This window comes from Mesoplodon mirus (assembly GCF_964341445.2).
Source record: "Mesoplodon mirus genome assembly, chromosome: 4".
In the NCBI taxonomy this organism is placed as follows: Eukaryota; Metazoa; Chordata; class Mammalia; order Artiodactyla; family Ziphiidae; genus Mesoplodon; species Mesoplodon mirus.
The window spans coordinates 56672563-56686737 of record NC_138979.1 but is presented as its reverse complement, the minus strand read 5'-3'; the positions used below and the strand labels follow the sequence as shown (position 1 = coordinate 56686737).

The 14175-nt window shown below is 40.0% G+C and overlaps 1 protein-coding gene across 2 annotated transcripts in view; it reads right to left on the bottom strand.

The window, feature by feature from the left end:
- The window catches only part of MAP2K1 (mitogen-activated protein kinase kinase 1), a 78936-nt gene that overhangs the window by 25693 nt on the left and 39068 nt on the right, over positions 1-14175 (bottom strand). For both annotated transcript variants that reach the window (XM_082617534.1, XM_082617535.1), the window contains exons 4-5: positions 8809-8886; positions 8177-8228 (exon numbers count right to left, since the gene is read on the bottom strand). In XM_082617534.1, coding sequence (XP_082473660.1) covers positions 8177-8228; positions 8809-8886 — 130 coding nt within the window. The remainder of the gene's footprint in view (positions 1-8176; positions 8229-8808; positions 8887-14175) is intronic.

The following is a 14175-nucleotide window of genomic DNA, read 5'->3' as shown; positions in this document are numbered from 1 at the left end:
TTAAATGGTGCTTGAGTACTGGGGTTACCCCCTCTTGCTACTGAAACCCTAAGACCATCATGGGAAGAAGCCAAGGGTTTAGCCTCCCAGAGGATGACTGAAAACGTGGGGAAGAAGGCCCTGCCATCCCACAGAACTGTACAAGGTAATAAGCTGTTGCTGTTTTAAAACTACTAAGTGTTGGTGTGGTTTATTACACAGCAAAAACTAACTGAAATAATCACTGAGCTATCCCCACCAAGCCAGTATCAACAAGTAAAGAATTTTAAAAAACATAAGGCAGAGAAAAAGCCTTTTTATTTTTCCCCTTTTTTCCTCAAGGACAGAATGAGAAGAAATGGAGTTTAAATTTCATCAGGAAAGAATATATTTAGAGCAGAGGAGGAACTTACTGGCAGTGAGAAAGCCTAAAGACAGAGGCAGAGAGTCTCTCTCTCTCATTCTCACCCTAACTCAGCTTCCAGGAATCGTTCACTCATTGTGCTTCTGGTGAAGGAATCGAGTTGTTTAAGAGTACCATTTCCAGGCCAGGCCTTCCAGTGAATTCTTTCAGGATTCTTTCTGGAGAAGACCCACAAACAGCAGGAGGCTGAAAAGCTGAGCGGCCAGGCCAGGGCTGCCTGCACACACACTGCTCACTGGAGCAGAAGTCCTTCTAGTGACTCCCCCTTCTCGGCTGGGCAGGAAGTGAACCCTCCACCAAGACATCTGTCCAGAGACGCGTCTGGCGCACAAAGCAGCTCTGCATGCCAAACAGCAATAAATAGTGGAGCCAGAAAAGAAATTCCTGGGAGAGTGGGGGAAGCAGCACCAGGCAGAAGGGGAAAGCAAGCTGGTTATTCCAGGAATGAGCTGAAACCTTCCTCTCTTTGGAACGAAAATAAAGTGAGCCCTCCATCAGCAAAGCAGAGCATGGCACATACTAGGCACATGGTAGAGAAAAAAACCAGGACTAGATTCATGACTGGGTTAAAAGCAGAAGACATGGGTTCTTAGCCCAGCTTCACTGTTGATTCCTGTGTGTTCTGGCACAAGTCAGTCACACACCCACCCATTTAACAGATCTTTCAGGAGGAGCTAGTCTGCTATCATGTTGGGAACTAGGGATACAAAGATGAATTCGACGTGTTCCCTGATTTGAAGAAATTCACAGACTCGCGAGAGAGACATATAAACTCTCTGAGCTTTGGTTTCTACATCTATAAAACAGGGAAAACACCTATTTCAGAAGGTTTTTTGGAATAATAAGTGAGATAAGTTGCATAAAGCACCTAATACAGCACTTGGCACATAACAGGTCCTCAGTAAACAATGATCATTATTTATTACAAGAAAGGGACAGACACTGTGTCAAAGGAATACAGAGGCAGAACACTTAATCCACTTTGGGAAGGGGCTGGTTCATGGGAAAGCCTCTTGTAAGAAGAGATGTTTGAGCTAAACAGTAACATTATTACAATTAGCTATCATTCATTAACGACTTTGACTAATTTTCACGACTATATGAAATAAGTATATAATTTGCAATTATTGCTCTTTGGCATGAATTATCCTCATTTTACAGATGCATAAATAACTCAGAGAGTTTATACACCCTATCTGTAAGAGAGTTAGGATTTCAACTTTAACTGGCTAACTCCCAAGCCTCCGTGCCATAGTACTTAAAAAAGGATTAGCATATAGAATGGATAAACAACAAAGTCCTACTGTATAGCACAGGGAACTACATTCAATATCCTGTGATAAACCATAATGGAAAAGAATTTAAAAAAAGAATGCATATGTACGTATAACTGAATCACTTTGTTATGTAGCAGAAATTAACACGACATTGTAAATCAACTATATTTCAATAAAAAAAACATAGACATGATATATTGATATATTAAAAAAAAAAAAAAAAGGATGAGCAGACTTAGTCTAACAAAGGTATGAGTGTGAGGGGGTGGGGTGGGAATTAGAAAGTCAGCATTGCCAGGAAAGGCAATAATAGGAGCAAAGGGGCAGCTCAAAAAAGGAATTCAATCTCACTGGATCTCAGTTTCTTCACAATTTATATAAAGGAATAAGAAGGGCAATTAGCATTTGTGAGGCCCTTCTATATGCAAAACACCTTGCCAGATGCTTTCCATATGTAATTTCATTAATCCTCACAGCAACCTAGGAGCAGGCAAGAGGATTCCATTTTATAGATGGAATGGAATGGAACACCTTTACTCCACCAGATCCTTCTACAACACTGACCTCATGGGTCCCTCTAAGTGAGATTACACATATTATTCGCAGCCCCAGAACACAGCCCCATACTCAAGAAATGTTGATTCCTCCTCTCCTCTCAGCTACTCCTATAGCCTAGAAATTAACACACTAAAATATTCTAACATAAAACACAGAGGTCTTTAAAAAAACACAGATTAAGGTCCACAAACTGCTGGAAAACTGTTCCCCGCCTCAAGCCATACCATACCTCCTACTGACACTTTCTTAATTTTCAGTGGAAAGAAGACAAAATGTAGCCAGTGCAGTTAGAAAGCAGAAGGCTTTCTACAGTTTTGCATTTTAAGTGTATAGTTTGATGCATTTTGAAGAAACGTATACACCTGTGAACCCAACACCAAATCAAAATTTAATATTTTGATTACTCCAGAGGGTTCTGTCATGACACTTTGAAGTTCACCCTCACTCCAGCCCCTCAGATCCCCAGGCAACCACTGATCTACTTTATTACTGTGTTACTGTGGATTAAATCTGACAGTTCTAGCAGAATCATGCAGTGTGGACTATTTTCTATAAGGCTTCTTTCACTCAGCATAATGTTTTTGAGATTTGTCCAAGTTGTGTGTATCAACAATTTGTTCATTTTTATTGTTGAGCTGTATTCCGCTGTTTGAATATATTAAATTTTGTTTACTTGCTCAGCTGGTGAAATATTTTGGTTGTTTCTAGTTTGGGGCTATCATGAATAAAGATGCTTATGACATCTGTGCACAAGTCTTTGTGCGGACAAATGTTTTCATTTTTCTTAGGTCAATACTGAGAAATGGAGTTGGTGGGTTGTACGGTTTAATTTTAAAAGAAACTACCAAACTGTTTTCCAAAGTGACTGTCCCTTTCCCTGGCTGTATTTAAGAATCTCTCTTTATCACTGATTTTCAACAACTTGACTTCTCTTTTTTTTTTTTTTTTTTGCTTCTTGCTTTTTTACAGCTTTATTGGTGTATAATTTTCATACAATAAACTCCATATACTTAAAGTGTATCACTTGATGAGTACATATATGACCATGCCCACAATCAAGATTATAAACACATCTATCACCCCCCAAAGTTTCCTCATGCTCCTTTGCAATTCTTCCCTTCCTCCCCTTCCTTCATTCTCCAGGCAACCACTGATTTGTATTTTGTCATTACAGATTACTCTGCAATTTCTAGAATTATGTAAATAGATTCACACAGTATGTGACACAGCTCTTTGTCTCTTTCATGCAGCATCACTCTTTTAAGATTCATCCATACTGCTGCAAGTTATCAATGGTTTATTCTTTTTATTGCTAAGCAATATACTATTGTATGGATATACCACAATTTGTTTATGCATTCAACTGTTGATGGACATTTGGGTTGTGTCTAGTTTTCGGCTATTACAAATAAAACTACTATGAACATTCAGGTACAAGGGCCTGATTGGACCTATGCTTTCTTTTTTTCTTTAGGGAAAATCCTAGGAGTGAAATGGTTGAATGTATCATAGATACATGCTTAACATTTTATGAAACTGATAAGCTGTTTTCCGGCACAACTGCACTGTTTCACATTCCTGTCAGCAGTGACTGAGAGTTCCTGTGGCTCCACGTCCTCAATAACATAGAGTTACTCTCTACAGACATTCTAGTGGGTGTGTGGCAGTAACTTATTGTGGCTTTAACTTACATTTCCCTAATGATGTTGAATATCTTCTCATGTGCTTATTTGCCATTCGCTTATCTTTTTTAGTAAAGTGTCTGTTCAAATCTTTTACCCATTTTTTTTTCAGAAGTCACAACTAGTTCTGATATTTTATTGTTCCAAGGATATCACAGTTGTTTTTTTTTCAGGTATTGTTGACATATAACATTATGGTAGTTTGAACTGTACAACATAAGGATTCGTTATTTGTATATATTGTGAAATAATCACTACAATAAGTCTAAATGAGATCTGTCACCATATATAAGTACATTTTTTTTCTTTCATGAGAATTTTTAAGGTCGACTCTCTTACCAACTTTCACGTATTCAATATAATATTATTATCTATGATCAGCATGCTGTTTCTGACATCTCATGACTTATTTATAGCTGAAAGTTTGTACCTTTTCACCTTCAGGCATTTCACCCCAAACACCTCCTGCCTCTGGCATCCGCCAGTCTGTTCTATCTATGAGCTGGGATTTTTCTTTTTTTTAAAAAAGATTCCACGTGTAAGGGAGATCATGCAGTATTTGTCTTTCTCTGTCTGAATTATTTCACTTAGCATAATGCCCTCAAGGTCCTTTCATGTTATCACATGGCAAGATTTCATTTTTTATTTGGTTGAATAATATTCCATTGTATATCTGTACCACAGTTTCTTTATCCAGTCATCTGTCATTGGACAATGGGCTGTTTCCCTATCTTGGCTATTGTAAATAGTGCTGCCGTGAGTATAGGGGTGCATATATCTTTTCAAATTAGTGTTTTCCTTTTCTTCAGAAGTGGGATATACCCCAATACCAGAAGTGGGATTGCTGGGCCATATGGTAGTTCCCCTCTTAATTTTCTGAGGAAATGCTATACTCTTTTCCATAGTGACTGCACCAATTTCCATTCCCACCAACACTTCACAAGGGTTCCCTTTTCTCAACATCCTCTCCAAAATTTGTTATTTCTCGTCTTTTTTTTTGAATTTTTGAATTTTATTTATTTTTTATACAGCAGGCTCTTATTAGTTATCTGTTTTATACATATTAGTGTATACATGTCAATCCCACAATTCATCACACCACCACCCCCGCCACTTTCCCCCCTTGGTGTCTCTATTTCTGTGTCTCTACATCTGTGTCTCTATTTCTGCCCTGCAAACCAGTTCATCTGTACCATTTTTCTAGGTTCCACATATATGCGTTAATATACGATATTTGTTTTTCTCTTTCTGACTTACTTCACTCTGTATGACAGTCTCTAGATCCATCCACGTCTCTACAAATGACCCAATTTTGTTCCTTTTTATGGCTGAGTAATATTCCATTCTATATATGTACCACATCTTCTTTATCCATTCCTCTGTCGATGGACATTTAGGTTGCTTCCGTGACCTGGCTATTGTAATAGTGCTGCAGTGAACATTGGGGTGCATGTATCCTTTTGAATTATGGTTTTCTCTGGGTATATGCCCAGTAGTGGGATTGCTGGGTCATATGGTAATTCTATTTTTAGTTTTTTAAGGAACCTCCATACTGTTCTCCAGCTTTCTTTTGATTTCCATTTGCATGAAATATCTATTTCCATCCTGTCACTTTCCGTCTGTATGTGTCCCTTGGTCTGAAGTGGGTCTCTTGTAGACAGCATATATATTTTTACCCATTTTTTTAAAATTGCATTGTTTATCTTTTTATTATTAGGTTGTCAGAGGTCTTTATATATTCTAGATAAAGTCCTTTGATGGATATATGTTTTGCCTATATTTTCTCTTAGTCCATGGCTTGCCTTTTCATCTTTGTCACAGCGTCTTTGGAAAAGCAAATGTTATTAATTTAGATGAAGCTCAATTTATTGGTTTTTCCTTTATAGTTTGTGCTTCTTTTTTTTAAACTTCATTTTTTTTTAAAATTAATTTATTTTATTTTTATTTATTTTTGGCTGCGTTGGGTCTTTGTTGCTGAAGGCGGGCTTTCTCTAGTTGCGGCAAGCGGGGGCTACTCTTCATTGCGGTGGCTTCTCTTGTTGCAGAGCACGGGCTCCAGAGCGCAGGCTCAGTAGTTGTGGCGCACGGGCTTAGTTGCTCCGCGGCATGTGGGACCTTCGCGACCAGGGCTCGAACCCTTGTCTCCTGCACTGGCAGGCGGATTCTTAACCGCTGCGCCACCAGGGAAGCCCTATAGTTTGTGCTTTTTATGTCCCATTTTAAAACTCTTTGCTAAAACACAGTCACTAAGATAGTCTCCTATGTTTTCTTTTAGAAGTTTTATGATCCACTGAGAGTTAATTTTTGTATATAGAGTGAGGTAATGGTAGAGGTTCATTTTTGTGCATATGGATATCCAATTGTTCAGCATCATTTGTTGAATAGATTCTTCTTCCCCTATTGAACTACTTTGGAATCTTTGCCAAAACTCAATTGACTCTAAATGTATGTGTCTGTTTCTGAACTCTTCATTATGTTCTATTTGATCTATTATGCTTAGCTTCATACCAATGCAACACTCTATTGATTACTGTAGCTTTCTAATAAACCTTGAAGTCAGGTAGTCTAAGTCCCCCAACTTCGTTTTTCCTTTTTAAAGTTGTTTGGTCTATTCTAGGTTCTTTGCATTTCCCTATAAATTTTAGACAAAATTTGTCAACTCTACAAAGGCTACTGGGATTTTCAGTGGGATGGCTTTGAATCTATAGATCAAATACAGCAAAACTGACATCTTAAGAATACTGATGGTGGTTGTGGTTGCATAACAACGTGAATGTACTTAATGCCACTGAACTGTATATTTTATTTCTTTTTTAAAAATTCTACTTGAACTGTACATTTTTAAATGGTTAAAATGATAAATTTTATGTTATGTATATTTTACAAGTTTAAAATTTTAATTTAAAAAATACCTATTCTAAAATTTAGAATGTATTACCTAATATATAGTGGCTCATAAGCTGGACAGTCAGTTTCACCAGTCCACTCCTCTCTTCCTCCACCATCCCTCCCTAGACCTGTCATTATTAGCACACTGTAGCTAAAGGGACATGGCCAAGAGCACTGTGTTTTTCCATTTGTCTTTCCTCTGGCTTCTTCATCTTTTTTTAAAAAATAAACTTTATTGAGGTATAACTTATATACTGTAAAATGCAACCACTTTAGCGGAAAGTTTGACTTTTGATAAACGCATATACCCACGTATCTACCACCACAATCTAGATATAACATTTCAACACCCCAGAAAGTTCCATCATGCCTCATTGATGTTAATCTCTCCCTAAACCCTCAGGTAACCACTGATCTACTTTCTGTCCCTATAGATCTGTGTTGTTTTCTCTATAATTTTATATACATAGAAACAGTTTGTACTGTTTTGGGTCAGGCTTCTTTCATCCAGCAGAAGTGTTTTTGATATTCATCAAAACTACATGTGTCGGGCTTCCCTGGTGGCGCAGTGGTTGAGAGTCCGCCTGCCGATGCAGGGGACACGGGTTCGTGCCCCGATCCCGGAGGATCCCACGTGCCGCGGAGCGGCTGGGCCCACGAGCCATGGCCGCGGAGCCTGTGTGTCCGGAGCCTGTGCTCCGCAACGGGAGAGGCCACAGCAGTGAGAGGCCCGCGTACAGCAAAAAAAAAAAAAAAAAAAAAAAACTACATGTGTCAATAGCCTGTTATTTTTATTACTGAATAATACTCTCTTGTATGGATATATTGTAATTTGTTTATCTCTTTGCCTGTTGAAGAACATTTTAGTTATTTCTACTATGAATATAGCTGCTTTAAGCATGTGTATACGAGTTTGTATGGACATATGTTTTCATTTATCTTGAATAAATATCTAAGAGTGGTATGGTTATATGATAAGTGTATGTGTACCTTTATTAAAAGGACCCAGAGTTTCTTTTAGAGTCAAACTCACATCCAGTTAGTCATGGTTTGGGCCTACGCACAGTCTAGTGCAGTGGGCAGCCAGGGGCACTGGGGGTTGGGTAACTAAGTTCTAGCTGGGCATCTGGTCTGTGCATACTGGGTGACCATGTGTGTCACAGCCTCAGGTAACAGGTGTACCACATACTAAAAAGAGGATGGTTCTTGCTGCTCTAGATATCAAACTAAATAGTCAAAGAGTGGTAGTAAAAATCAAAAATACTAGCAAATGGCTTTTATACCAAAACAAAACACAAAAGAGGCTGCAACAACTTTTAGACTTCAGCAAAAATCCAAAACATAACAACTAGCAAATAAATTCTTACCTCTGTGCATAATCTTGTGCTTCTCCCTCAGGTATGTCAGGCCTTTTATTACCTAGGGGAAAGGAAACGTAAAAAGATGGAAACTGAAATAGTGGTGTTTAGAAAATACTCAACCTTTCTATTTTAAAATGATCTAGGAAATATTTCATCTAACATCACAAATTTGCCTTCTTCCCTTATTTTTCTTCTCTCTTTTGATTTTTTAACCTGTCTTATCAAGAAACCATCTTTTTACATGGTATATAGAGTATGATTTTTAAGCAAAATTGATTTTTGCAAGTTTAGACAACTGTAAAAAAAACCACTTTGCTTGAATTCATTTATTTCCAAATCTGCAATCTAAAAACGAGGCTTTCTGATTCCACAAATGGGAATTCTTTTGGATACCCTGTCCTATTTTTCAAGACATTTTAATATACAGAAATCTACTTTGCTAGTTTTAGCAAGAAAGAGCAGGGGGTTGGGGGGGAGATATTGTATCTAGAATCTAGATAGAGAAAATTCTGGTGAAAAACCTAACTTTTCTTACAAACCTTCCCTTTGTTGACTTCCTACCTTCCTCCTTGTCCCTTTCCTACCAACTCAACTTATCAGTGAGGGAACCTGGAAGAAAAACTTCTCAATATACTCACAGCAATGCTAACTTTTCCTAAAATTTGTTCAGGAATTCTTCCAGCTTTCTTCAGGACTTGATCCAAGGAACCCCCATCCTAAGAACAAGAATACCAGCCCATTTAGTGACAATGTTTCTAACTATTCTTTCAAGTGTTAAACTTCAGCAGGAAAGTAAATCTCACACATGACAAATCTTCCTAGAAGGGCACCCTTCAGTTTGTTCAGATATCAAGTAAGACATGAATGCAAAACATTGTGGGAGCTGCCAAACAACTAATAACTCAAATCCTATGAATAATCATTAAATAAATTACTAATTTAGTGGTCAAAAATTACTAATTCAGTGGTCAAATTACTAATTCTACTGAACTGACAGAATAGAGTAGCAGTTAGGAGTGCAGGCTCTAGTGGCAAACCGTCTAAATTTGCATCCCAACTCTTACTATCTAGTGGACATTGAACAAGTTACTCCACTTGTAAAATGTGGATGATAATAATTATAAGGCTATTATGATATTCATAGGGCTATTATAAGTATTAAACAAGCTCATATATATATAAAGCCCTTAGAACAATGTCTAGCCCATAGTAAGTGTTCAATAAATGTTTGCCATTTTGTCATTGTGTAAGTCACAACTTGCATTTGGCATTATCTTAACAAATTATATTTAATAAAATCCAAAGAAAAATGTCATAGAAAGCAATCATTCATTCCACAAATCCTACAAAATGCCATGCACTGTGTTAGGTTCTATGGGGAATAAAGATACAAAAAAGACCTAGCTCTTGTCCTCAATAAATTTACAAACTAGTAGGAGAAATATAAGACTCAATAAAATATAACAAAACAGAATAAATGTATAGTAAAAGCGCTACACACACACACACACACAGAAGGAGGGAGAATTCTACCTTCACTTAGAAGATAGCATTTGAGCTGAAATCTTACTCAAAGAATGAGCATGATTTCCATACCTGGAAAAGGAGAGGGGCAAGGGGACAACAGAACAGAGCGGAAGCACGCTCCTAACCACTGGAGTGCCAGGGAATTCCCAAGAACAGGGTATCTCAACAAGATCAAAAGCAGAGAAGCATTAAATTGCTTAGTACTCCTGGGATGACATGCAGTTCACTCACTGTAGGCGTATGAAGAAATGCAGCGATGGATCAGGCTGGAAATGGCCATCTGTGGCCATATCATGGAGCCCCACCAAGGAACTAAGACCTGAGTTTACGGAGGCAGAAGGAAAGGTACCCAAACCATAGCAGCTGAGAGAAAGAGACAGGGCAATTAGCAAGCAGCTGATCAGGCGGAGATGACATGAGCAGGACCCAGGGCAGAGGCAGTGGAAAGGGAGTACGCAAGAGGGGATAGACATGTGGAGTGAAGCTGGCTTCTGTAGGGCTCACATACAAGGGCCTTCCCATCCGTGGAGGCTACATTTTAACCTAAGATCTTGAAAAAATGCTCACTCAAGGAACCCTCACGTGTTGAGACAGAAATATGTTCCTGCCTCTATGGCTTCGGGTGTAGACAATTATCAGTCACAACATAAAATTACCCTAGAAGTAGAGATAATTCCTACAAACTCAGATTGATTTTCTAAAGTATACTGTCTACACTGGGCAGGTACCATCGTCAACTATCATCTCTTAATCACCTCTGTGTAAGGCAGAGGGATACATGAGGAACTAGGAATGGGAAAAACTGTAAGTACAGGAAAAAATACCCTCTGCCTGTGGAGACAAAACATATTCATAAAGAGGCAAGGCACCTTAAATCCTCCTCTGAACAAGGCAGGGAACAAACAATTGAATGAAGAGAACACACACGACTACAGGTGCCCAGAGGAGGAAGCGATTCCTGGACAAAGCGGCCAAGGGAAGGGCTCAAGAGTGACACACGGAAGCTGAGCCTTGGAGGTGGGCGAGATCTGGGTAGGAGAAGCAGAGAGGTGTTCCCACTGACATCCTGCCTCCAAAACCACCCAGCCTTTAAGATGCAGCCATGCAATGTAAGGTCACAGAACACTGCATAACATAATAAAGAAAAGAAGGACAGAGAATAATCCCATTTTTATAAAAATAAAAAAGTGTGCATATACTCACACAAAACCAGAATATCAAAAATGTTACCAAAATGTTCCAGTCTAGATAGTAAGATTACCAGGGGTCTTTGTTGTGCGATAGTTTCTTCTTTGTGCTTTTCTATGGTTTATACATTTTCTACAATAAATAAATGTCTTACCTTTTAAAATTACTGACCTCATTTATGAAAGTGGAGAATTAAATCTATAAATCAATTAACAGATACTCACTGAGCGCCCATTTTGTACAAAGGCATCATTAGGTAGCTACAACACTACCTAAAGGAGGTGAGAAAATAGGTAAAACTCATTCAGGGATACAGAGCTCTCAGGAAGTGTTACCTAAAACAATGCTAAAAATAGATTATCAACTTAAAAATTCTATGCTTATAAAAAGGATAGCTTGGACCAATGACTTTCTATCACAGATCAACTCTGGATCATGGATGCTGATAGAAAAAGAAAACAGTACAGGTGTATACTCAAATGCACACTAACACCCCTGAATACGTTAAACTTCTCATCATCATAAACTCCCTAGCACAACTACCTAATGGTGGGTCAGACAACCAAGGAGCACAGGGGAGGATTTCAAACTTCAACCTAAAATTCAAATGGGCCATAATCTCCACACGGATATGAGCATGGAATTATCAATCTAGAGTCAAAGAGAACTCCTCTGTAAACACACATTTTCCAAGAGCCCTTGGAAGAGCCCTACCCAGGTGGTGAGCCAGGGTGGGGTTTGAGTCATCCTTTGAGCCTGGCTGCCTTCACAATGCCACAGGCCCCTGTTGGCCAAATCAGGACAGCGCCACAGCCCAGGTAAACACACCCAAGTCAGCAGGCTCCTAGAAATGCCACAGCGCCTCTCAATTTCCCTTACTGACAGGAACAGGGACTCCAGTGCAGAAAGTTTCCAGCCATTTCTGTTTTGCTTTCAGTTGAATGTGGTTTCAGACTCTTTGTTTGAACGACTTTGCCTAATTATCAGGGAGGACTATACACTTAAAACTAGGTAACAGAGCAATTCTGTCCAAATCAGATGCAAACGAGGCAGAAGAGCTAGCCTGTGGTTCTCAGGTTCCACAGCCAGGACAGGGCGGCCCAGCTAACTGTCTTGGTTTACACTTTCCCTGGGGGTTGTGGTAAACATTTCTGTCAAAAAGGAGGAAACGCTGGCTCTCCTCCCTTTAACCTCCTCTGCGCTACAAGCCGAGTTACAGAGTGAACAATGGGATTAGCAGGATTTAAGAAGCATGAACCACATCAGGATCAGCCAGTGTTGCCTGCGACTCACCTCACAACCTTTCAATTCTACTGCACTGTTGCCAAGGACTTGCCTTCGCTGACTAAAGCTGCTGAAACGCTTATTTTTAGAAACCAATTATTAACTAAGTCAGTGGTGCTTTTGTGAAGGTTTTCTACAGAAGAGACAAATGCTTTATGGAAAAAGAAAGAGCTCAAAAGCTTTTACTCCTGCATGAGAAACATCAATCCTGAGTCCCCAGTTCTCTGTTTGCTCAGCTACCACCTGAGTAGGAATCTACTTCCCCAAAGACAAGAACATTCCTGTTCTGATCAGGCAGCATCCATGTACCCCTTGGGTCTCAAAACTCAGACTGGGCAGTGCAAACACAGCTTATGTCTAGGAAAGGTCAGCCCCTAGCCAGGTGCATTCAGAAGATGGGGCTCCATGCACAATGATGACAAATTTACTTTAAACTGCATCCAAAAAACAATCTGAGCAGTGCGTAAGTAGACAGTACGTGGTAAAGCAAATATGGCAAAATGTTAACGGTAGAATCTAGGTGGTGGCTTTAGAGTGTACATTACTCAATTCCTTCAACTTTCTGTACTTTTGAAATTTTTCATAGTAAAATGTTGGGGGAAAATGCCAATGACAAGGAACATCACGCAAAGACTGTGACACGGAGAGAACCAAAGAATCTTAGAAGCTGGGATATGGCTAATGAACAGAGCTCTATATGACACCACCTTTGAAATGTGGAAGCTGAGACAAAGGAGAAATCCCTAAAGAGAAGTGGCAGCCAGTGGTCAGAGAATTTTCCTATCACAACAGCCAGTGCAGGAGTTCTCCTGCAGGAGGGCTTGCTCAGGGACCAAGGAAGGGGTGAGAGGGCCCAGCCTAGAGCAAAAAGCTACTCTGGGGCATGGCTACTTGAACTTCAGGCCACAACTGCTTCCTTACAGGGTCCCGTACCTGGCAACTCTGAGCCTCTCCACTAGTGTTAACAGACAGTTCCAGCTGCCCTCTGAGCCTATGTATACCCAGGAACAGAAGGCCCTAACTCTCTCTTGAGCCCTAACTCTCTCTTGAGCTCTGACCATGCGCTCTCCCATCCTGCTTCCCTTATCCAGTCATTCAACACATACCACCTAATAGGTGCCCTACACTCTGCTTGGCCCTCAGAAAGGTTTTGACCCTCTCAGTCTCTGACAGCCAGTTTTCCACACTCAGGCCTCCCACAGTAATTCCAGAGATATCTTCTGCTTCAGGGACTTACGTGGGAGGATCTCAATATCCCCAGAGAGCTAAATCCATGGGGGAAAACAACTGACCTGCAGGTACTAGAAATGGGCCAAGAGAATGGGAAACCAACCCTTGTGACGTCCTGTGTCATCTCCTCCGCCAGGAGGGAAAGGCTACACGAGGGAAAGGCTGGACAAGGACAAGGAGCACGAGGCTGTGATCAATGTCTATGAATACAGAGTGAAGAAAGGATTCCAGAATGAGGAAGCCTCAACACAGGTCAATTTAAGACAGACAGAAAGACTGAACTCCACATGGCAAGAGGTCACATAAGGCCAGTAAAAGAGGTTCCAGCAGGATCTGAATAAATGAATAGAGCACTGACTATCAACGTTTAGGGCCTGATCTTAACCTCTGAAGCAAGCACCCTGGAGTTCAACCATGCTCAAACCTACAGATAGCCTCCTGGTTCCTCTATTAAAGGGAGAGGAACAGAACCTGGAGGTTACTTAAGAAAGAATTTCTGATAGTTCAGAAGACAGCAGGCATGAGGTGATGCATACCTGGTGCTCAGAAGCCCTCACGTCCACACTGATACTCCTCACTTGAGAAGGCCCTAGAACACAGCCATGCGGCCTGTGAACAGCTCTGGGGGCAGAGACGCTGCTCTCAATGGTTCCATCCCCTCAGCAGCTCATGTGGTACTTTGCCCTAACAGGCACTAAAATAAGTGTTTGTGAAGCTGAACCCATGTTGATTAACTAATGTAATCAAGTGACTGGCTACAAGTGCCAAAAACCATA